Source organism: Embiotoca jacksoni, unplaced genomic scaffold (genome assembly GCF_022577435.1).
Source record: "Embiotoca jacksoni isolate LCO1_2020_lvr unplaced genomic scaffold, fEmbJac1.0.p SCAF_4, whole genome shotgun sequence".
In the NCBI taxonomy this organism is placed as follows: Eukaryota; Metazoa; Chordata; class Actinopteri; family Embiotocidae; genus Embiotoca; species Embiotoca jacksoni.
Genome location: NW_027185392.1, coordinates 1,752,579 through 1,776,428, shown reverse-complemented (window position 1 = coordinate 1,776,428; position 23,850 = coordinate 1,752,579). Strand labels below are relative to the sequence as shown.

The 23,850-nt window shown below is 45.5% G+C and overlaps 1 protein-coding gene across 3 annotated transcripts in view; it reads left to right on the top strand.

Annotated features, from left to right (window-relative positions):
- Positions 1–259: 259 nt before the first annotated feature.
- The window catches only part of LOC138208732 (microtubule-associated tumor suppressor 1 homolog), a 52,217-nt gene continuing 28,626 nt past the window's right edge, over positions 260–23,850 (top strand). Inside the window, exons 1-5 of one of the 3 annotated variants that reach the window (XM_069166821.1) lie at positions 260–477; positions 14,902–16,281; positions 16,360–16,764; positions 18,328–18,520; positions 22,649–22,846. In XM_069166821.1, the coding sequence (XP_069022922.1) occupies positions 15,211–16,281; positions 16,360–16,764; positions 18,328–18,520; positions 22,649–22,846 (1,867 nt within the window). In that variant the 5' untranslated portion in view covers positions 260–477; positions 14,902–15,210. Of the gene's footprint in view, positions 478–7,637; positions 7,859–14,901; positions 16,282–16,359; positions 16,765–18,327; positions 18,521–22,648; positions 22,847–23,850 lie in introns of those variants that run through there. The other 2 variants (XM_069166822.1, XM_069166820.1) reach the window with 2 other exon arrangements.

The following is a 23,850-nucleotide window of genomic DNA, read 5'->3' as shown; positions in this document are numbered from 1 at the left end:
ATATTCAGATGAAAAAAGATGAAATTTTCAGATGAAAAGTTATGCATATTTTAAGCTTAAGCCTAATTATTTGCAGCTTTGATGCAACAGAACTAAAGCACAACAAATGCTGCATCGATTTAAACCACAGTAGAATCTCTGGGAACTTGTAAACTATGATGTACTCCTCCGCTGAATCGTATATAGTCCCTGAACCTGAGAGGAGGTGTGATGACTAATTTGGATCCGTCATTGGCTCTCTTTAGCCACAGGTGAGAGTGTGTGTGTGTGTGCGTGACTCCGCCGGACGGACACTAGGTACTGCGGCCATCATCGATACTCTATAAGTGAGTCGAGCTGACAGCGTCACTTTGATGGATTTTTAAAGAACCTGCGTAGAGATGTGGTGGTTCCGGCGGCGGCTGCGGTGGTGAGTCCAGGTGGAGGCTGCGGCCTGCAGGTCGAACACCAGAAACCTTCACACGGCTCCCGGTGACGGTAAGTGTCCGTTTACCTCCTGTCATCACCAACATGACACAACACGTCCTAGAAAATCAGCGACGAGACGGTGACGAGCCTGAAAGAGGCACTTTAGATCCAACGCGAAACTCCGTTAAAAAAACGTGACTGTGTGACACTGGCTCGGTTATCGGGAAGGTTTGGGCATGGTTACAAACGGTTTAGCACTTCTTTACGAGTTGAGAGACTCTGAAGACAAATTCGGCATCAATGTCATCTAAAAAGAACCACGTTAATAAAGAAAATTTCAACTTTGCTTTCAGATGCTTAATGAGACTGCGTATGGTAATGAATGCTTGTAATGACTTTTAATAATAAACAGTTACTACTGACTCAAATAATAACTTAAATTAGACCAGTGTTAAATTGACACATTTTTGAACGGAGTCTGGTTTCTCCTCCTGCACGTTGCATTAAATGACCATATTTCGAGGAAAGGTGACGTCAATGTTTGTATTTTATGGGTAAAAGGTTTAAGTTTTTCCTTGTTTTGTGTCTTTTGAAGGGTGTAAATGTTCTCTTCAGGTTTTCAGCAGCATTGTGGAGGCAGAAAACTCCGTTACAGATCTGTCACAGATGAAATTAGTTATTGTGCGTGTGTGTGCGTGTGCATACAAGTGAGCAGCGTGTGCGTGTGCGCATGTGTAGACATTTAACAAGTGCAGCATCCTCCTCTGTGCACTGTTTGTGTTTATGAATGGCCCAATGCAGGACTGTTTAGCTGTGTGTGTGCGTGTGTCTGTGCTGGACATTTGTGCTGCAGCAGCACTCCGTGTTACATAAGAGGTTGTCCTCTGTATCATCCTGCAGGGCTGCCCAGGATTAAATAAAGGCTCCTCAGCTGCTGCATCTATTTCTGTGTGTGATAAGAAGCACCTTTACTTCTCTGTCAGCTCCGCCTCCGCTCTGCTCTCTCTGTCTCTGTGTTCAATCATGATCCATTTGATTGTAGTTTTAACTATCTCTCTCTGAGGAGGTGGCCCAGGTTTGTCCACCGCGGGGCACCCTACTGTTTCCTCCTCACCTGCAGAGGTGCTTCATGCCTTGAATACTTATCGCTGCTGCAGTGTTTGGTCGTCACAGGTCACACGGACAGCTCAGTGATGCAGTGAGAGGAAGGGTGAAATACTTCTCCGAGTTCTCGCACTGGAATGAACTGCCGTTGTTAATGAGAGGAAACACGAGTCGTGACAGCGGGATCGTATGTGAGGAAGCACGTCAGGCGCATGATCACACAAAGAATGAGTTAATGAAATAATAAAATTATCTTTTAATTGAATTAGGAATATTATGTGGAAAAAAAATAACCCAAAAACGTCAGAAACCAGATGAAATGTAACAATTTATCTAACAGATCTAAATGAAAACTTATCTTTATAGTCACAGTACAGGGTTTTTTCTCCTACATTATAACACTCGGGTGTGTTTTCCACAGCACCTGACTCACCACAGCTTCACTGTAGGAGCCAAATGTTGGTTAAATATCCAGAGTGTAATGTTGTGTGTTTTTGTTAGGTGGCGCTGTGGACACACAGGTATACAGGCAACTGCTGTGGTCAGGTGTTCGACAAATGGTTTTTACCCGCCTTGTTTCTTTCGCATGAAGTAGAGCCTCCAGTGACAAGAAGTTGGAGTGCAGCCGGGTGACTCCTGGGTTAAACACAAACAGCAACCAGCAGTGACATCAGCCATTGGTTTGTGAACGTCTGTTACGAAGCCTCCAGTTTAGATTCTGTCCATCGCCATCTTGCTAGTTCGGAGCGGTTTGGGGCAGGAAGTTTCGGGGGATGAGCGAGCGGTGGATTTGACTGATCTGATTGGAAACATGACGATACTACATCCCGCCCACCGATAGCTGGAACCTGACTGCACCACAGGCCTGTCAATCAAAAACACGTCTTTTTTAAGATTATTTTCTAATTAATGACGAGATTATTTTCAGATGGACCGCCAGAAAACTAATAAGAAGGAGGGACTTTAGCTAACAACACTGAGATAACTCGTGGAAAACATTTATTGACTTTGTATTTCATGAGAAGTTGAATGGGAGTCTATAGAGCCGGAGGCTTTTTGGAGCCGAACTCCAGTGGCACTCGCTGGTATTGCAGTTTAAGACACTTCTGCATCGGCCTTGTTTTCTTTCAGACCTGGAAGCTATGAACACTCTTACATACAGTCTGTGGTTTTTAGTCAAATGACCCGGCATCCCTTCCATCAGTTTGTCCCGTTCTTGTGAACACGATATCTCAGGAACACCTTGAGGGAATCTCCTTTTATTTCGCACAAACGTTCACTTGGTCCCAAGGATGAATTGGTGAGATTCTGGTGGTCAGAGGTCACTGTGTCCTACATAAATCTACACATAAAAGCTGTCGATATTCCTTCTCAGATGTTGGATCTTTGCTCTAATGAACTTCCTTTGCTCACATACTCGATATCTGCGTGGATATTTAAGTTAAAACAACACTGACAATAATGAATGCTGTTTTCCCTGCAGTTGGCACATCTCTGCAAGTTTCTCGGCCTGTTTGCCACCACTCAGCTGATGTTTTGTTTGGCTATTCCCACATTTCACATCCAGCCTTTCACTGTTAACACTGAGTTACACCACAGAAAAATGTGTTGCAGCCTCCTCTTGAAATATTTAACATTCTCATCAGTCGGTAACAGCGCTGAAACCGCCGTCTGCCAAGTTTCTGCATGTCTAATCCGGCCGCTCCTTCTTCAACGGTGCAATCAAGCACTGTGGAGCTCCTCTAGATGTTTATGGAGCTGAAAGTGAGTCCTCTGCCCAGACTTGTCATTGGGATTAGCTCTGTGTCTTGTTTTGATTGATAGGGCTATTATCTAAGAGTGAAGATTAACACAACGGCACTGAACTCTTTGATGCTGTTGATTCTTGTAACCCAACCACAAACCTCTGCGACGGTTTAATTTCACCACAATGGATGTTTACAGTCACTCAGGTGGAGACAGGATTGTCTGAGCTGCTCTGCCTCATGGGAAACCTTCTGCAACACAAAGCTTTGTTAACGATCGAAATTAACCGACAAACCTCGCAACACATGTGACTGTTATCCAACAGATTGTTGTTGGTTTTAAAGCTCCTTTACTCGATATAAACTACTGATTACATGACAAATGGGTGTGAAAGGACTTCCTGATTGAGCTGTGAAACAACTGAAAGAGACGTTGTCTGGATGGCAGCATATGCCGCTCCAAAACCTCTATATATCATTCAGCATTGATGGTTCCTTCCCAGATGTGCAAGCTACCCATGTGCACTAATGCATCCTCATCCCATCACAGATGCTGGCTTTTGAACTGAGCGCTGATAACAAGCTGGATGGTCCCTCTCGTCTTTAGCCTGGAGGATGCAGAGTCAATAATTTTAAATGAGCTCGGGTCCAGAGAAGCCGGTGGTGCTTCTGGATCATGTTTATATCTGGTTTCTTCTTTGCAGGGTAGAGTTTTAACCTGCATTTGTGGATGCAGCGATCAACTGTGTTCACAGACGATGGTTTTCAGAAGTGTTTCTGAGCCCATGAGTTGATTTCCACTACAGAATTGTATCTGTTTTGAATGCAGTGCTGCCTGAGGGCCCGAAGATCGCGGCCATCCAATATTGGTTTTCTGGGTTCACAGCTTTGTAAACTCATCAGCATTTGGGATGGATTCCACATGCACTAGAGATTACTCTGTTCTTTGTGACGGCTGGAAGCCCACGCTGGTTTTCATTCGCACTTCCTGTGTCAGACAGGCTGGAAGTTGATTAGAACATCTATTTCAGTCAGAGTTTCCAGGAAAGCACATTATCTCTCGTAGTGTCACTGCTCTGTTGATGTCTGAGTGGGAGAATTTAAAGTGAAACATTTGAGCCGTAATATTCCTGAGTGTCTGAGGTGAAGGTGGGAGTCTGTCGTAGCAGCACACGCATGCAGAAACATGTCCTCCTCTGGCCATTAAATGTCTCTGTGCTCTGACAGACACGTCCTCCGTCACTTCACTGATTCCCTTTGCCTCTTATCCGCAGACGAACTGTGTGTCTGCGCTGGATGTTTGTCCTCTGAGCCTCTCCATGCTTCCACAGCTTAGAGATTCGACCCACGCGACTGTGTAAGCTTCAACTTGTGGAGTGCATCACAGCCTTTTTTTTTTTTTGAAAGATCACTGGGTAATCAGATTATTGTGTTAATTGGTTCCCGCTGCACTACAGAACTGTTTTCACTTCAGTAAACATGGAGAAAAAATTGCGACGTACAGACGCGGTGATCGGGGCTGGTGACAGAGTTACAGTCAGTGGAAGCATGCAGGACGTCTCTGTAGTCAAGTGTGTGTGTGTGTGTGTGTGTGTGTGTGTGTGTGTGTGTGTGTGTGTGTGTGTGTGTGTGTGTGCGTGCGATAAGCTGAAGGTGTTTTCCTCACTAATCTGTGGCATGTGCTCTGCAGACAGATGTGAAAATAACAAAGTGGGGTCGGATGAATCAGATTTACATCCAAATACTAATTACTGTGGACTAATTTCCGTTTAATATGTTGCTGCGGAAATATTGAAAAAAATAAACAGTAATATTGTAGTTAGTGAGTCTGTAAACCTGTAGATTATTTAAAGATGCATCCAACATCTCGAGGAGGGATGAAATCTTGTAGTTTGATGTCTGCCGGGAGACTGAAGGGACGACTGAGAACAAATTCACCTTTTTAGTCTCTGCAGCATGCAGAGTGGACATATATTTACCTGACAGGTGTCTTTTATACATTTATAAACTAGTTTCACTGCTGGTTTTCAAATAGTTTGGCTTTGTACTGATATTTTACATTAATGGGACGATGTGTTAGAGCTACATTAAGAGAAGGAGGATATAAAAACAAATATAGCTCGAGAAAAAAGTTGAAATATCGAAAATAAAGTTCAAATCTTGGAAATATATCAAACTACTTGCTTTGTGCATGTGATTGTACAAGATGCCTTGTGTACTGTTGTGTGTCTTGTGTTTAGTAACAAGGACAATATGTCTCTTTCAGCTCATGAACTCAGTTTAGTAATAAGGTTCAGGACTTTGAGGAGATTGAGCTGAAAATGTCGTCTATTCAGAAGCAGAAACATGAACTTGGAGGAAGTGGCCTCATTCGTGCAGACTGAAACTGCTGTTAATGGGCAGATGTAAGGGTTTCCATGGTCATGCCTGCAACAACACAAAGAGAATCACAAGACAATAAGACAAGTGATCAAGTTCTTTGATCCCGAAGGCATCTGAGCAACCACCGCAACAAAGGTCCTTAACCCGCTTCATCTGATTCCATTGAGAAAACACTGATTTTGTCTTTTATTCACAAAACACAATTTAAACTTTTTTCTCGATATTTTTTACTTTTGTCGAAATGCAAAAAGGCAAATAAAAACATCCTTTAAAAAAATAAAATAAAATGTGGCCCTGACAAAAAGTTTCCGGTCTGATGTCGAACACAAATGACATCGTTTTGGATTTCAGGAGATTTTTACAGACAATTTTAGAGACAAATTGATCAACAAATACCTTTATAATTCAGTGAGGAAAATAACCAAGAGTTTAATTGATGATAAAAATAGTAATTTTGGCAGAATTAGGAAACCTTTCATTACAAAGCAGTTTTTAAATAGTTAATTAGTATCAACAATATTAAGCACTATTTAAAAAAGAATCCCTAATATTACACATTAGGTTCTACCAGCTGGTGAGCATTTAAGAAATCTCTTTTTAACAGCTAAGTAAATTTCACACCTCAGAAAATTACTTTTACTGTCGGCTGATGTTGACAGAAGTTCATTACTTCAAATCTCCATAAATTCCCGTCGGACGTCTTTCAGAAGCATAAATCAGATGTAGCGTTGGTACCGCCGTCGGTGTTCGGGCCGCTCCTCTCTCCGACAGAGCACAGTGAACCACATGAGTCTTTACTGGGACACAGGGTGATGCTCAATCAGCCATGTTGGACTCCGTTATCTTGAAAGGGGACTTTTAGCTGCAGGGTCTCGGTGGCATGGAAGTGCCCACTCTGATTATGTAATCAGTGTATTGAATCCCGATTTCTTTGTGTGTTTGTGATCTGCTGCCTCAGAAGGATTTTTCTTATTTATATGACTGCAGATCAGCAGTCAACAGATATTTAGCTGTTTTGCTTAACTGTCTTTCCAGAGAATTTGCTCTGTTCAAGAGTGACAGAATTAATAGAGGTGTGTGTGTGTGTGTGTGTGTGTGTGTGTGTGTGTGTGTGTGTGTGTGTTCCTGACACTGTTTCTTCAGTCCTTGTGAAAGTCAGTTTTGAGTGTGTATGTCTGCAGCCTGTATAACATAACATGTCCACATTGATTATTACCATTAAAACAGGACCAGCAGCAGATCGAGGCCTCTGTTAATCCATTGTTGGGTTGTTATTCTGAGTATTGGCAGGTCATACGTGACTTATTTTCACTGATCGTACTTTGATCGGGCCCTCTGATTGGCTGTCCGCTCCCTCCCTCCCCTCCCTTCTCTCCATCAGGTTACATGGTTTTCTTTTCCATTACTCTCATCGCCCAGTTCTTCTTCTTCTTCCTCTTCTGTTTCCCCTCAGACTCCTGCAGCCAATAACAAGGAGGGGGCCCAGCGCTGCTTAGCAACAGCCAACTGGGTTGCACCGGTCACGACTGGGGCCTCCCACTTATTTTTTTTGGGGGGGGTGGGGGGGCTGACCAGAGTAAGGTTACCTGGCAGACACAGACATGCATACAAACTCTGTGCAAACACAGACTCTCCCCTCCCATGCTAGATGTGTGTGTGTGTGTGTGTGTGCGCGTGCGCGTGCATGTGTGGGTTAGTTGAGGAATGTATTTTCCCTCTTGACATATTTCAGTGCCAGAAACAGCAGTTTGCATTAAGTCTGACACACACACACACACACACACACACACACACACACACACACACACACACAGTTTCTTGTTACTGCAGCACTGAGCAGCATGCTTGTGTTTCAGAACCAAAAAGGGAGGTGTATCCCTCCCTCCCACGTCTCCCCCCACCCTCCCCCTAACCCTCCCTCAACCACCGTCACAGCCTGCGTAGTCTTCCTCTCCTGTATGCTCAAGCAGCAGCAGCAGCGATGGTATATGGTATATTGTACGTATGAACGTGCAGCGCAGTGCAGCCGGGGCTGTATGAGGAGGAGGATAGTGTCTGTGTGTGTGTGTGTGTGTGTGTGTGAGGAGGACAGAGAACTGAGCGCGTGCAGTCCGAAGCAAGAGGTGTGAATGGGCCGAAGGAGCTTCCAGGATTTAATTCAAAAAAATTTCTTGCTGGATGTTTTTTTTTTCTGCAGCCTGAGAGAGGGAGCCACAGGAGTAAGTTAGAGCAACAGTGTGTGTTTGTGTGTGTGTGTGTGTGTGTGTGTGTGTGTGTGTGTGTGTGCATACTGGGGCACAGGTCTCCTGGAAAGTAAATGGTCCTTGCACTTTGAGATGTCGGCTGCAGCAAGTCAATCATTCAACTTGTTTCCAGTCAGTTTACTCTAACGATCGTTTTTGTGTGATTTAATTCTTATTTTCATTTATTTTCATCTGTTGTTTTAAACTTCTGCCTGCTGCCTTGAATCAGCACGCTCCTGCGTGTGTGGGAGTTCAGGACGTATTTCTGAAGATTATTTTGTGGTTTTGACGAGTAGAGCGACGAGGTGATGAAGGCTGAAGCCGTGCAGTCCCGCCGTCTCTCCTCTGTTGGTTCTGATGGGTTCCAGATGATTTGTTGTTTAGATGATTTGTACATGTGACTGGATCCCCCCTCACAGTCTACATACAGTGAACGTGTGGCGTCACTGAGCTGCGTGGGTTTGGAGGAGGTTAGTTTAAAAGTTGACGGCCAGTAAAGAGCTAAAAATTAAAAGATTACAGCATTTATTTTGTTATTAATGCTGGGGAGGAGCTGAAATATGCATTTAACAAACAGATTTAATGCTGAATTTATTTCATCTTTGTCGTTTTATAGCCGTGTATTTAAATTAGGTTTTCTTATTGCTGTGATGGATCAGTACCGGAGGGATGACATAACCTGCCGGCTGTGTACAAACCCGGTGGCACCGGGAGGCCTCGCAGCAGCAGCAGCTTTAAAACTTTCCAGATATGAGCGGTAAAGTTCGGAGGACAAGTTTTTTTTTATTCATGATGCATAAACCAGCGACATGTTTCTAAAGGCCTCGACTGCATCGTCGCTTGTTTCTTGCAGTGAAAACGCTGCACAGCTCTCAGTGTGTGGACATTTTCTGACCATGTATGGACAGATAAAGCGTTCTGCTGTTGTGTTTTGAACGATGGGAAACTCTCCGCTCTGCTCTCACAAAGATAAACTACACTTCTGTTTCAGAATGAACTCGGTCTGATCGACATGAGAAGTAAAAAAACAACAGATTTAATCCAAAGCTCCCAGTTGATGTGGGATTGTTGTTTGTATTCTGGTAATAAAAGGTCAGCTGGGACAGGCTCCGCCCTCTCCACCCCCCGCCCCATCTGTGACCCTGTGATGGACGCATGATAGAAGTGTCCCACTAATCAGGCTCCGCTTCCAAACTGGTCCCCACCGGCTGTCATGTATCCAGGATCTGTTTAGATCAGAACCGGCTAGTTATAAAACGGCCCATCATCGCTGTGGACCGGCTCCCAGCCAATCAGATCTGTGCCTGCTTCTCAGACTGTTGCTGTCCATCAGCATAGCTCTCATCAAATGTCAGAATATTTAGATATTAGAAAATATTATTAACTCAATGTCGGTGTTTCATGAAGTCCTCCGCCATCCTAGAAACACACACACACACACACACACACACACACACACACACACACACACACACCTCTGCAGTGACTGTAGGAGCGACAGAGGCTGCCCATGAAGCACTTCACACTTCTTCCCTCAGTGACTCAGCAGTCTGTTGTCACCATGGTAACCACTCTTCTCGTGTCCAGTGTGTCATCGTCTGTGTGCGTGATGAAGCAGGAGGACCTTTTGACTGCTGGACGTGTCCCGCAGAGATGTGATGGATCAGCTGCAACGTGATCTGGTGTATGTTTCTGTGAAGGACAGATGAGGCTGCAGCATCACAGCATCGGCTAACAGAATCAATCCATGAATGGATTCTCTTCTTTTTCACTTCTTGATGTATACAGTGAATCATTCATTGGATACTTCCCTGTCAGTCCTGAGCTGCAGATTAGTGGAGATGTAATGTGAAACTGCTCATGTAATGTTAGCAGTCCTCTCTGTTGGAGGGCGGGGGTGGGGGTGGGGGGGGGGGGGGGTTCTGATTAGGTAACGTTAATCACCAGAGTTTAAAGATAAAACCCTAATGAGTCCCAGGACATCTACTTCCTGAAATAAAACCATTAGTTCAGGATTATCTAATAATGATTTACTGTGAAGCTAAATTAAGACAAAAACAACATTTAAAGCCGCCTTCAAGTGAAAATCTGACTTTTTTTTTTTTTTTTTTTTTTTTTTTTACCTTTTTAACACCCATGTGGTGTTTTTATCTGCTAGAAGACGGATCATGTGTGAAACCACATTGGAGCTCGTCAGTGCGAAGGTGGATAAATAGGTTCAGAGACTAATGATGATTGTTGGCCCCGTCTTGATTAGTTTCACCTGTCACTCATTGTACTTCCCTCCCTGCTGTATTTAGTCTGTTCTCAAAAAATGTGACGAACATTCAAGGGAGAAGGCCGAAAACCAATATTGGATAGCTGTGATCTTTGAGCCCTACGGTGCCACTGCTTTAAAAACAGATTCTCTTGTGGAAATTACTGCATGGGCTCAGGAACACTTGGCTGTAAGAGGGCGTGTTGAAGATTTTCTTTTTCTGTTCCCCAAAATCTGACGTTTCTCTGCTTCAGTTTCAGGTCCACGGTGAAATCACAAATGTTCACGTACCAGCGGTCACAAAAACGTGTAGAACTCAAGTGCCGCTGTTGATCAAGAGACGATACTTGGAATACTTCCTCATGAACTTATTGATCGACCCTCGTACTTCGTCACGTGACTTTCCTCTCGAACCCTGGTCAAACATGCGTGTACATTGCACGCCTAGCCGAGGCCAAACTCTGACACGGCATCCTCTAGTGGACTGACGGGTGTATTACACAGCTTGTGTTGGTCAGACGGTGCAGTTACACATTGATTGTGTAATTTGCTGCCTCTCGGAAGTGCTAAAACAAAAAAACAGGCTAATGACCCAGTTAAAGATGAGAATTGATTGTTGTATTTTTGTCCAGTCCACACGCTGCCTGACACCAGGTCCTAAATCCCCTAATGCTCAGCTGGGAACAATGCAGCTTACTGTGGACCACCACAAGTAGCTTGCAGTGTGGTCAGCTGCGGCTGGCACGGAAGTGGATTACTGCCTCACCGTGCACACACACTCATTAACGATCAGGGTGAAGGACCAAAGGGACTGTCGGAGAGAAGGCATAAGGAAGTGGGGAGGAAGCCGGACATTAAAGAGTGACACAATAACAAGAAAAACGCTCCAATGATTGACTGAAAAGGTGTGTTTGACTTTGATGTTCGTCCTCCTAAACCATTAAAACGTCTACTGAGGGTTTTGTCAGTCTGATACGAGTCTTTTGAGAGTCTCCTAAATGAGGCTTTGAAATAACAATTAGATAAGAGTGAGCAGGACGAAGGCGGAGAGCTCAAAGTGATGGCGAAGGCTGAAAAAACAAACTCTTCCCGGGTCAGCTGGGAAAAATGATTACAGAGTGGAAAGATTGTGGTAAGAGCAGAGGTATGGCATTTGCAGAGGGTCAGAGAGAGGATGAGGATATGAGGAAGGATGGGAGTCTATGGAGCCGTAGGCTTTTTGGAGCCAAACTCTAGTGGCACTCGGTGGTATTGCAGTTTAAGGCATTTCTGCATCGGCCTTATTTTTCAGACCCGGAGGCTACGAACACTTTTAGTCTAGTCGCTTTGTAGTCTAGGCTGGGTGCTGCAGTTCATTTCCACTCCATCATCTTTCTGTGTGTGTTATGTAACGGCAGTAAGTTATGAGTTGACCCCCCAGCCCCCTTCCCCCCCCCATTCCCCCACCCCTCCTTGGGTCCAGATGACAGCGAAGTCGGCTGACTTTGTTCTACTAAGTGGATCTCCTGTTTGTTTGAATGTGAATGACTGTAAGAGCAAAGCATAGAACAGGTTACATCAGGGTCTGTTGTTGTCCAGCTGGGCCGACGGCCGTCCCCCTGAACGAAACAAGCACCCCCTCATAGACTCACATTCTTATAAGGAATTATTTCCTCTGCAGGGGTAGATTACATGACAGGAAGCAGAGGGACAGAGAGGCACCTGGAGCTCCTGGGATGCATAGTTTTTACTTTTATTTTGAAAAAAAAAATCACTCTAAAAGAACAAGACAGACGGTGTGAATGCCGCCAGGAACACACCAACTGAAACGGCCTCTCGGATGCAGCAGCCGTCTCAAACTACAGGCTCATATTCAGATGTGTCTGAGTCGGGTCATTAAATATTAAATGTGTTACAGGCTCAGTCAGGAGACCGGAGTTTGGGATCGTAAATGTTTGGTGCAAGCCACAACAGAATAATGTCTGGATTTTTGATCAAAACTATTGACGGTAAAAGTGGGCGTAGCTTCCTGGTCTGAAAAATAAGGCCTTAAGTTGCAATACCAGCGAGTGCCAGTAGAGGTTGGCTCCAAAAAGCCCCCGGCTCCATAGACTCCCATTCAACTTCTCTCATGAAATACAAAGTCAATAAATTTCCACGTGTTATCTCGGTGTTATTAGCTAAAGTCACTCCTTGTTATTAGTTTACTGGAGGTCCATCTGAAAATAATCCCGTCATTAATTAGAAAATAAGCTTCAAAAAGATGTGTTTTTGGGGGTGTGTCTGTTTGATTGACAGGCCTGTGGTGCAGTCAGGTTACAGCTATCGGTGGGCGGGATGTAGCATCGTCAGGTTTCCAATCAGATCAGTCAGATCCACCGCTCGCTCCTCCTTCAGCTCGTCAAAATATGGTCACTTCTTGCTCCAAACTGCTCCGAACTAGAAACATGGTTCTGTCTACTTTATTATTTACAGAACCAACACATTCTCCTGTGAGTTGATGACTTAAAGAGCATTAAAAGTTTCGACCCCGGTGATGAGAGAATATTCAGTTTTGGATCAAACGACCGGGCGACCGTTACATTCAGCTGCTGATCCGTTCTGAAAGCCCTCTGGCTGCTGTGCCCCTTCAGCCTCGTGCGCTCCTCTTCCTCCGGGTTTAACCTGCTCAACAAGCGTGTCCTAATGCCTCGCAGTCATTAAAACCCGTGGATCAGACCCTCGTTCCTCCCCTCCACACACACACTCGGATTCACACACTGATTCTAACGGGAAGAGATGAGACGTTCGAACTGCAAGAGTTTGAATCCAGAGAGAGTCACTTCAGTTATGTTATCGAGGCTTCATGTCAGAGGAGGCGTCCCCGCGCTCTGCCTGGATGTATGTAGGACATGTCGGTGTCTCAGACTCTGCTGGAGTCAGATCATTAAAGTGTCTTCATTCTTCAGAGGTGACTGATGCATGTGAAGTAGGATGAAGGCGACTTCAACCAGAGACGTTCCTCGACAGTCTTGAGGTGAAACGAACCAGTTCACCTGACAGGAATCCAGACTCCCATTCACCTTCTCTCATGAAATACAAAGCCAGAACATTTTATCCACGAGTTTATGTTCATGTTTATATAATACACCTGTTAAACTCTCATCTGGCTCTTTTGTTTTATTGTTTGCACACGCTCACTGTGAAACCTGCACACCGACTTAGGGAGCAGTTTAATACAGCTCACTGTGGCGGAGAGAAATTCTCGTGTCGGATGAAGCAATGTAATCAGTCCTGTAAACCCGACCTGACGGTGGGACTCGGGTGTCCAACCTCAGCTCATTAAATATGTACGGGAGCTCAGCTAGACTCCAGGGACGAGGGAGCCTATCCGTTCATACTCAACCTGCTCTTCGTGTGCTGTTTTCTGTTATTTTATCACATTTCCCATCACACATCTACTTAAAACTGTGATTTTAGAGCTCTTAAGATCCTGATAGCTGCAGAGAAAAACTTGTTCAGTTTGAAAAAATACACCTGGATTAAGAGAGAGATGCAGTTATATCCTGTTTCAGTGAGGTAACGGATTCCTGAGCAGGTTGAAGTCTTTAACCGTGCGCCTCCTTCCTGTCTCTCCACCTGGAAGTGAGTCCACTGAGATTGTCGCCTTGGGCCCGAGTGACATTACCGGATAATGGAGAAGGAGCTCTGTCCTGGTTCTGATCGCCTTTATTTAGCTGCTCCTGTTTTCTCTTTGTTCCTGACCCACATGCACACATGTTCGTCTCTTTGCACTCAGTGTGGATAAAATGTAACAGAGTGTAACCTCGGCTCTCTGAAAATGATTGACAGGAGTCACAGACTTGACTTTGTGTGTCAGGTGTTGAAATGTGTTTTAACTTTCTGCGTCTCATATCTCAAGGACACAGTTTGAGCCTCATCATCCCTGTAGCTGCAGTTCTAAACTCAGCCTGCAGAGGGCAGCATAGCTCAACCCTGTGAGCGTCGGTGTGCCGACCTGATGCAGAACAATGTGTACTCCGAAATAATAACTACTGAAATAATAAACAGTCATGAGAATTAACATTTTCAACTGCTGAATAAGTTGATCAGTAATTATATTCTAATTGTCTTTAATCAACACGGTAGAAATCCAAATGAATAAACAGCAGTCCTCCTGCTCCAGGATTAATCGGATCAGATGGCTCCGTCATGGTGCTGCCTGCTGGATCACTTAGGAGATCACTTCCTCTGAGCAGCACCCAAACAGTTTTAAGGGCCATTGCCCCAAACCTGCGCCACACTTCACTGTTCGATGCACGCAGGTGAATCTGTTGGCTTCTGTTTCCACACCGGAGAAGGTCACCTGTAAACAGACTCCTCCAGGCTGCAGGTCAGTGGATCAGGCTGCTGAGCATCTTCTTCTTTCACAGCCTGTCTGTGCAGAAGAACTTGGACATGTCGAAGCAGCTGTGTCTTCCTGGGATAGACCTCACTGCTACTGCAAAGTTTTAGATCAAACTTTCACTTTTTATTTTGTCCGCCCCCACCTGCTGCTGCTCCACCAACACATCGGGTTTTATCTTTGTTAATTTTGGTTTGCCAGCATATTATTGAGTTGTTAATCGGCACTTGTTTGGTCTATGTGTCGACAGATTCCTTTTTATCTGGAAAGTTGCCTCTTTTGAAGCGTCCTTTAACTGCAGACACATTTTTCACTCTTTGCACAAGTAAATCTAAAAGATGATATTTCTAACTGACGCTGTAATGCATTAGTTAACCGAATGTCTCTCTCTTCCTGCAGCCTCGGAGATGTTTCCAGCTGCAGACTCCTGCGGATGTGGAGCGGCACGTCAAGATGCTCATCTGAATTATAGCTCTGCAATTGACACAAAGACTGCAGCATGTTTACTGTGTGTTTCCGGTGTGTGAGAGGAGGGACTGCAGCTCTGTGAACGTATCATAAAAACACATGTAGGAGCGTGAGGCCTGCGGAGAATGGATTGGAGGTTCTGTCAGGTGTCCGAGTACAGAGAGGATTAAAGCTGCAGAGAACAAACCAACTGAACGTCAGAGATCAGAGCGACGTTCCCCTCCCTTGCCCCGGCCTGATATGAGTGTTCCTGAGTCCGCTGAGAGTTTCCCTGTCAGGGCAACGAGCAGCTCCACCATGAAGCTCCCTCTGCACACTGCAGGAGACCACAACGGGAATGCTTTCCTAGTCTCCTCTTCCTCGTCCTCTTCGTCCTCCTGTGAGTCGTCCCCAGAGTCCCTGCGGAGTCTGAGCAGCCTGAGCGGAGGCCGCACCGACAGCCCGCTGGACTACGACATGCTGGAGGTCACGCTGATGACGACTGCGATGAAGACGGACGCGGTGACGGTCGTCGATTCGAACTGGGAGAGTAAAGCTGACGAGGATGACGTCTCGGCGGGAAAACTGCAAACTGCACCAGAGCTGTCAGAGTCCAACGACAACTCGGTGTCAGTGTACATGGACGCCGATGGCGGCGAGTACCGCTGTGACTCCTGGAATGACAACCTGACCCTCGCCCTGTCCCTGACGACCAGCAGCGGTGGCCATGGCAACACTGATGACCTCAGCAGCAGAAGCAGTAACGGTGGACGGCACGGCTCCTCCTCTCCGGACTCAGACGTAACGGAAATCCCTGCTGATGATGATGATGATGATGAAGAGGAGTCTCTGTTTCTGTCTGTGAGCTCTGACATGGGCGAGCGAAGAAGCAGTGTGAAACCCGGGACTGCGGCTGTGAGTGGAGCTGCCGATGAGAGGTCAGAGGTCACCTGTCCTCTGGATCTACCTGCGGACAGTCAGGCGGAACCTACTGCTTCTGAGGACCTCAGTGAAAGCACCCAGCTGCCATTTTCCACACCTCCTCTGAACGATCCACCTCAGGGTGCAGAGAGAGTCGCATCTCCGTCACCTGATGAAGCTTGGAGACGTCCAGAGGTCTCCAAACCCACCGAGTCCTCCAGCAATCCACCCGCAAGTCAGCCAGAAAAAACTAAACCAAGCGCGAGTCAGTCCACCGCCAGGACCGCTGTGTCCAACGCCGTCAAACCGGCCAGTCTAGAAGCAAAGAGAGCCTCCAAACTGGACCGACAGTCTGTCAAGGCGAAAGTCGGATCCCGGTCCAACACGTCTCCACTAAAAACTCTCAGCCAGGTACTGAGACGGTCACCGAGACATCCATCAGGTATCGTACAGCCGTCGTCTATCTAACTCTGTTTCATCTTTACCCAGCAGAATAAAACCGCTCCGGCCAATGGGAAGAGAGCAGCTCCCAGGAAGGAGGAAGTGCAGACGGGTGATGGCGGTAAAAAGCAAAGGTCGTTGGCCGGTCCGGTCAAAGTGGCCGTGGTGCTGAAACCCAGCAGGGGGAGGAGCGTCAGAGCAAGCCGGCAGACGGCAGCCGCCGACGCCGCTCAGCCGGGGAGGAAGAGCGTGGAAGTCAGCCACACTTTTTCCACCTCCACCAGCTCACTGGTGTCCGAGGCGGTCGAGGACAGACCGCCGAACACTTCCAGGAAGGCTGTCCGGGACGTGCCTGAAAAACCTGGAGCCCCCGCGGAGTCTGAGGAGGAGCAGAGGAAGAGCGCGGGAGAGGCGTTAGAAGTCGCTGTGGAGAGACCGAGGCGTCAGAGCAGGGTGAGCAGGAGGAAGGTATAACTCTAATGAGGAACTGGTACAAATGTTGGCGCTTGATCATCGTCAGTTCCTGAGTTACACGCGTTTTTGTGAGCGGTGGCACCGTGAATTCGTCCCCCAGAGTCGGACTGTCAACACCGAGTTCTACTGGAACCTTCTGAGGGTTGTTAGCTGTTAGTTTTCTTTGTTAGCTGGTTGTCAGACACCGAGTTCTACTGTGACGTTTGTAGGCGTCTGCGGGAAAACATTCGCTGAAAAACCACCTGAACTGTGGCGCCACGGCAACAGGCTTCTCCAACATGACAACACGGCGCTCAGCGCGTTGAAACCGCGCAAGTTTCGGAATTACAAAAACATAATGGTAGCTGTCGGCCCACCCAGTCACCAGATTTATCTGATGATGATGATAATGCAGCAAAACTGGTACCACTTCATCATCTTATAGATCCTCCCATCGTGCAAGTTACACAACACACAACGAGAAGACAATCATCTGTGATGTCACCCGCCGGGCTCGGTGTTGGATTCAATTCGCGTGTCAGGTTGAGAAAAGGTTTCTCGATCTAAATCTGAGGTTGTGCCTTAACGCGAGCTCAGGCTGTCGTTACCTGTTGAAACAGTAGTGATGGTATGTGGTCATACAGGATGTTCTGGAGGTGAACATAGTCATTAACATCTGCAGGACGTAAAGAGACGCACAGATTTGCTCAGAGCTGCTGTCTCACAAACCCAACAGGCATTTTAAATGAGGGAGTGGTGCAGTGAAGCACGCTCATCTCTGGTATGTGATTTTTAAAGATCCTCGCGACAGGTTTAAAACCTGCCTGACGTTTTCTCCAATTGGCTGCCTCGGGGGTTTGTATCGGCACACGTATATTAACCCGTACATGTACGTTACAGACAAATACCAGCATGTGCTTTTATTCTGAAAGGTTGTGGTAATTAAGTGTGTGGAAGGATTTCTTAATTCATATCCCCTGTAAAGTGTGTAAAGGAATATTGGCGCACGTGTGCGTTCGGGTCCATATATCTACGTATTGCCAGACGGAGTCACTGAGGCCCGCCGAGTGCCAGCCTGCATGTTAACACATGATTGAGTGTGTGTCGGTATGCTGCAGTAATCCGTGAGCTCAGTGAAGGAGCTGAAGTGTTTGGCCGTTTGTGGATCAGCGTGTCGAGGAGGTGGAGGAGCTCTGACAGCCCAGCGCTCCTCTGAGTTGAGTGTTTCCTCTGCAGAGACGGACGCCAGACGCCCGTCCACAAACTCGCTCCATGTGTGTTTATAGAGTGGGGGGAGGGACGTGGAGGGGATAGCTGGGCCTGGCCAGAGCCGGGATCCTCCAGGGGAATGTACAACACAATAGCAACTCCTTTTTGGTTGCAGCACACTCCCAGTTGTCCCTCCTCCCCCTCTGCGTGAACACACTCCTCCCCTCCTTCACCGTTTCCTCCACATTTCTGACTCCGAGCGAGGGAATGGCTAACACCATGGTCTCGGTGCGCAGCTCCGAGCTGGGGCCCCTCGGCTGGGACTCCGTTACTAACCGTCAGCTCTTCCTACAGAAAGTCTCCTCCAAGCTGGGACCCGCGGCCAGGCAGCCGGGGGGAGGCCTCAGATTGGAGAGGGGGCCCCCAGGCGCAGCTCCACCTCCAGGCTCGTGGACCGGACCTCCGGGACCGGGGAGCCCCGGAGCCAGGCAGACCGAGGGCTGCACGTCTCCGACCGGCGCGAGGCCGGGCACGGGTCAGAACCAGGGTGAGTCTGCAGTCAGATTATTTCTACAGAGACACAACAGACAGAATGAAAACACTAAATAATCAATAACAACAAAAACAAACAGATGCACACATGATCGGACACACTGCAGGAAACATGACAACACAGTGGAGAGCTGCACATGGACAACACGCATCTCACTGTGTCTGTCCCCCTGTGTGTGTGTGTGTGTGTGTGTGTGTGTGTGTGTGTGTGTGTGTGCGTGTGTGTGTGTGTGTGTGCGTGCGTGCGTGCGTGCGTGCATGTGCGAGTGAGGAAAACTCTGCTTCGTCTCTGCAGCAGACGTAGGAAATGAGCAGGCTGACAGCGCAGAGCTGCGAGTTAAAATGCCTTCCACATACCAACACACACACACACACACACACACACACACACACACACACACACACACACACACACACACACACACACACACACACACCTACTGTTTCCACAATTTGTCACATACAGGGAGCAAGTTGCTGACGGACAGACTTTTACTGTTACAGTGTGTTACACTGTTGTGTGTGTGCGCGCAGCTGGCTCTCTTCTTGCTGGAGTGTATTTCAGCTGCAGTGTTGCATAAGAGTCAAACTTATTTACTTGTTTGGCTTTAAAGTGTGCGTGTGCACGTGTGTGTGTGTGTGTGTGTGTGTGTGTGTGTGTGTGTGTGTGTGTGTGTGTGTGTGTGTGTGTGTGCGCGTCCCCGTTGCTTCTCAGAGGAAGTTAAAGAACTTTATGATGTCATGACTTTCTTTGTTTCTGGTCCTCGCTCCTCTTTTTTTTTTTTCTCCTTGAGGGATTTTCAGGTCGGTGTGTGTTTCCTGTCGCTTTGTGTGTGTGTGTAGTTCACAAAGTGATTTGTGTTGAATGGTGAAACGGAAAGGGCTGTTGGCGTCATGTCAGCTTCATCCTGACATTGTCATCTGTGTGCGTCTGTGTCTGTGTGTGTGTGTGTGTGTGTGTGCGTGTGTGTGTGTGTGTGTGTGCGTGTGCGTGCGTGTTGGTAAATACAGTGTCTGCTACTGGTGATGAGATGCTCAATTTAAACATGGTGTCCTCTATCTGGTGTCTAGTGGCCTGTAATTCCACACTCCTATATATGTGTGTGTGTGTGTGTGTGTGTGTGTGTGTGTATAAGTTGACTCTTGTTTTCCACAATCACTGAGCTGCAGTGTGTCATTTACATAGCGGAAAATACCTCTGTGCATATTGCATATTGTGCGTTTTTCTGTGGATGATGGTGTGTGTGTGTGTGTGTGTGTGTGTGTGTGTGTGTGTGTGTGTGTGTGTGTGTGTGTGATCTTTGTCCTCATAAAGGTCACATTCTGATGGACAAAAGCTGGTCTGTCCTCTTCGCTGATACACAGGAAACAAACCTCAGACCATCAATGGATTCCTTTGAGTGCGTGTGTGTGCGTGTGAACTTGGTTTCTGACTCTTTAACTTCATAACACATCTTTTCCATTACTGCTCTGCGGACGTGTTCTTGTGTTTGTGTTCTTTTTGTGCATTCTCAGATGTGATCTGTACACAGGGAAATCAGATCGTGAGATAAAGAAACTCTCCTGAATGATGTCACATGGTTGACTCATGGAGCTTTAACACTGCAGCACGTCTCAGTAGATAAAACAGTTCAATAGTCAGACTGGTTTTGGGTTAAAGAAGCAGGAAGATGCATTCACTGAGAAGGATTTATACCCAGTGAATACGTCTGAATAATATCAGAACAAAAACTGGCCAGTTTTCTTTCTAACGATGTCAAAAACAGGAAATATTCTCTATTTATATATGAATTTGTGTTAAGATAAGTTCATAAGTTGTGAAAAAAACACAATCTATTTCAACTTTCATTGCAGTGTTTTTGTCCATATTGAATATATAGATAGATACATTTACTTCATTGATCCAATGAGGGGAAATTGTTTCATCACAGCAGCATAAGTCAGAAATATACAGAGTAAAAGCAATAAAACTGACGGAATACAAATAGACGAAGTAAAATATCAAATATAAAAATGTAAAGTCTATACAAATAAAAAAATAAATCAAATTAAAACCCACCTTTTCAGAGATGTTTTTAATGTGCGATTCGTGTTTTGTTTCTTTACTCCTATTAGCTGCTTGTGCCTAATGTTGTCTGATTTGAACTTGTATTATGTTGTTCTCTGCAACTGATGATGCTCATGTGCAGTTAGCGTGTCCTACATCACTGAGCTGTCCGTCAGGCTGGGAGATCAAGACTGTTTTTAAACAATAATTTCTGTAAAATAAATAAAACGACGCAGATTAAAGAGCAGTGCTGGAATTATTCTGAAGTTTTATTTTTAATTTAAAAATCCCATTTTTCTGTCAAATAAATCACATTCTAATTAAATGTAATTTAACGTAAAATAAATGTTTATTTTTTTGGCCTTAATACAAAAGAATTAGGGCCCCTCTGCTTCAGAGTCAGCTTTGAGAAAGTGGGTGGAGCCCGAGGTTAATTGATGACATCAGCAAAAGCTAACTGGAGTCAGGAGGTGTAGTGAACCTGGAGGTGTTTGTGTTGGACCTAAACTAACCGATAGAAAAACACTCCCAAGAAGCTTTCTTCTGAAATTCTTAGAAAACCTCACAATCCCACGACTTTTCTCAGGTTGTCGTCACCAGGAGGAGCTCTCAGGATCTTTACGAATACGGCACCTGAATGACCGAAACGAACGAAAGTGAGGAGATAAAAATGTTCACAGTTCTTTTGTTCTTGAAGATCCGTGCTTTAAGGTGCATTGACTGATTCACAACCTCGACTCGGAGCCTCGTTTTTTTGATCTGCTACCGTTTGCCCTGTTAAAGTTACAAATAAATACAAACTGAAAACTTCCTACAGTCAGCATCTAAACGTAAAACTTGGGGAGATGAAACGCAACAGGAGACATTGAGCGTTCTTATTATTTGTTCCTTTAATATCGCAGAGGTTCGTGCGGGTGAGGGGAGGAGCTTGTTCGCCTCTCCGCGTGCTCGCAGGGGGCTAAGCTAACGTTCGGAAAATATATAAACAACGAAAGGATACAAGTTGGCATCAAAAGCCGAATGCATGAGGTTAAAGTTGGAGATTACAAAATGAATGTAGTGACTGCAATGCAGCGGTGTTACAGGACGGTGTGTACATGTGTGTCAGCAGTGAGGCAGCTCTTACCTAACTCTGATTTCTGAGGTAACACAATCCAGCTGCTCTCCTCACAACTGAAACCAAATGAAGCCAGATGTTTCCTGCAGTCGCAGTACATGTTTTACTGCTGAGTGTGTGTGTGTGTGTGTGTGTGTGTGTGTGTGTGTGTGTGTGTGTGTGTGTTAATGTGAGGTAATGTGGCTGCGGTGAACACATGTTAACTTGTTCCCTCCTTTTGACTCACTCCTTTGTGCGTCCTTTCTCTCTCTCGGCACCTTCATCAGGAGGAATCATGTTTGTGGAAGGTTTAGTGAAATTTGTGGATAACTGAGGCTGTTTTAACAGGATACAACACTGTGGTGAAAATAACAGTAACAACAACAGCAAATAAAAGAGACAATGGTTGGATGAAAGAATGTAAAACCAACAGAATTAAGTAGAAAAGTAGGTGTGAAATGAATTTATGGAGCGAGGATAAAACATGTTTGTAACACAGACTGTATATAAAAGTGTTTGTAGCTTCTGGCTCTGAAAAAGTTCAGCATGGTCAGGTTTCCAATCAGATCAGTCAGATCCACCGTTTGCTCCTTCCCCAGCTTGCCCTAATATGGTCGTGTCCTACTCCAAAAAAAAAACAAGATAGCAACAGTTGATCCAAAGACGCGAGCAGTTTTAATAAAATTATTAAATATATTGTTTTGACGGCTGGACTTGTGGTTTGGGGGTCTCAGGATGTCAAGATGCCTCCCCCTCAAACTGGTGCTCTGTTACAACTTCAGCATCTTAACAGCTTGTTTAAATGCCATTTTACTGCAGTAAACTGTAAGTTTGACTCACAACTCTGTCAATTAGTCCTAAACAAGTCCATATAAGACCGACTTTTTTTTTCTTACATTCATGCACATAAAAAAGGATGAAAAGACTTTATATCCAGACACTGAGCTGAGTACTCTTTATTTTTTTTTTTTGTCCTACAGGTATCCCCAAACCTCGCACCAATGCAGCGTCTGCAGGAGCAGCAATGTCCATTTCCAAGCCAGCAGCCAATCAGCAGTCGGGGTCACCGGGGCGACCGGCTGCCCCTGCCGCGTCCAAACTTCCTGTTAAAGGGTTACCCACAAGCCTTAGTTCGTCTTCTCTGGGGAGCAGCGAGAACAATGGAGCCACGAATAAAGGTGTGTATGGTGTGTGTGTGTGTGTGTGTGTGTGTGTGTGTGCGCGCGCACCACATTTTTAACCGAACTGTTTATAGTGTTGTGTATAATCCTGTGATCGCAGTAGTTATCGCAAATTCAAACAGTCTCCTCGTGTGGCCACATTAGGGACTCGGTTACCATGGAAACATCAGTGTTAGATATCAGTGATAGTGATGTACTTTAGACTGGACTCCCACACACAGTAAACCAGCAGAAGAACAAAGTACAAAACAGTCAGTTTCATGCAGAGAAGAGGGAGGCTGACAGAAAGTGAGCAAATGTAAACCGTTTCAGAGCGAGAAGAAAAAACATGGTCACACGTTTGACTTTTTAACATTGTGGGAAGATGTTGAAGATGCTTTTTTTCCCCCCTTTTTTTGTAAGAGATATTGAGAAGTTTTGTTCGCGGCTGAGAAAAAAAAAAATCGAAATAAGTCGATTTGAAACTGTCATAGAAAGACTGACCTTTTCTTTAAACATATCATCTCGCAGCAAACATTATTGAAGTGTGTCAGCAGCTGCAACATCACGGTGATGTTATCACTGGGTTGTTATGGTAACCAGGTTACGTCTGAGGCTCCTGGTTCCCATGGTGATGTTCGGTCTCCTCAGAGAGTAGCGTTGGTGTTTCCACACCTCCACACAGATACGAACATGTTGGTGATGAATTCAGATCAACTTGTTAATGCCACGTTGATATCACGTTGCTGTGTACACAGCAGCCGCCTCCATATTACATCTATACGTTAAATACACATGTAAAGTCACTTATTTACTGTTATTCTCTCCCCTGAAAGGGTCACAAATACATGTTTACGTTAAGATGTGATATATTTTTACAGAAAATTTATAAATCTAAACTAAAAAGTCAGAATAATTAAAACACGACTCTCTTTAATGTGTTTTATTTTATTATTTTGCAGAAATTCTTGTCTTGAAAGTTTTTTTTTCTTACATTTTTCTGTCAAACTCGATCTGCGGGC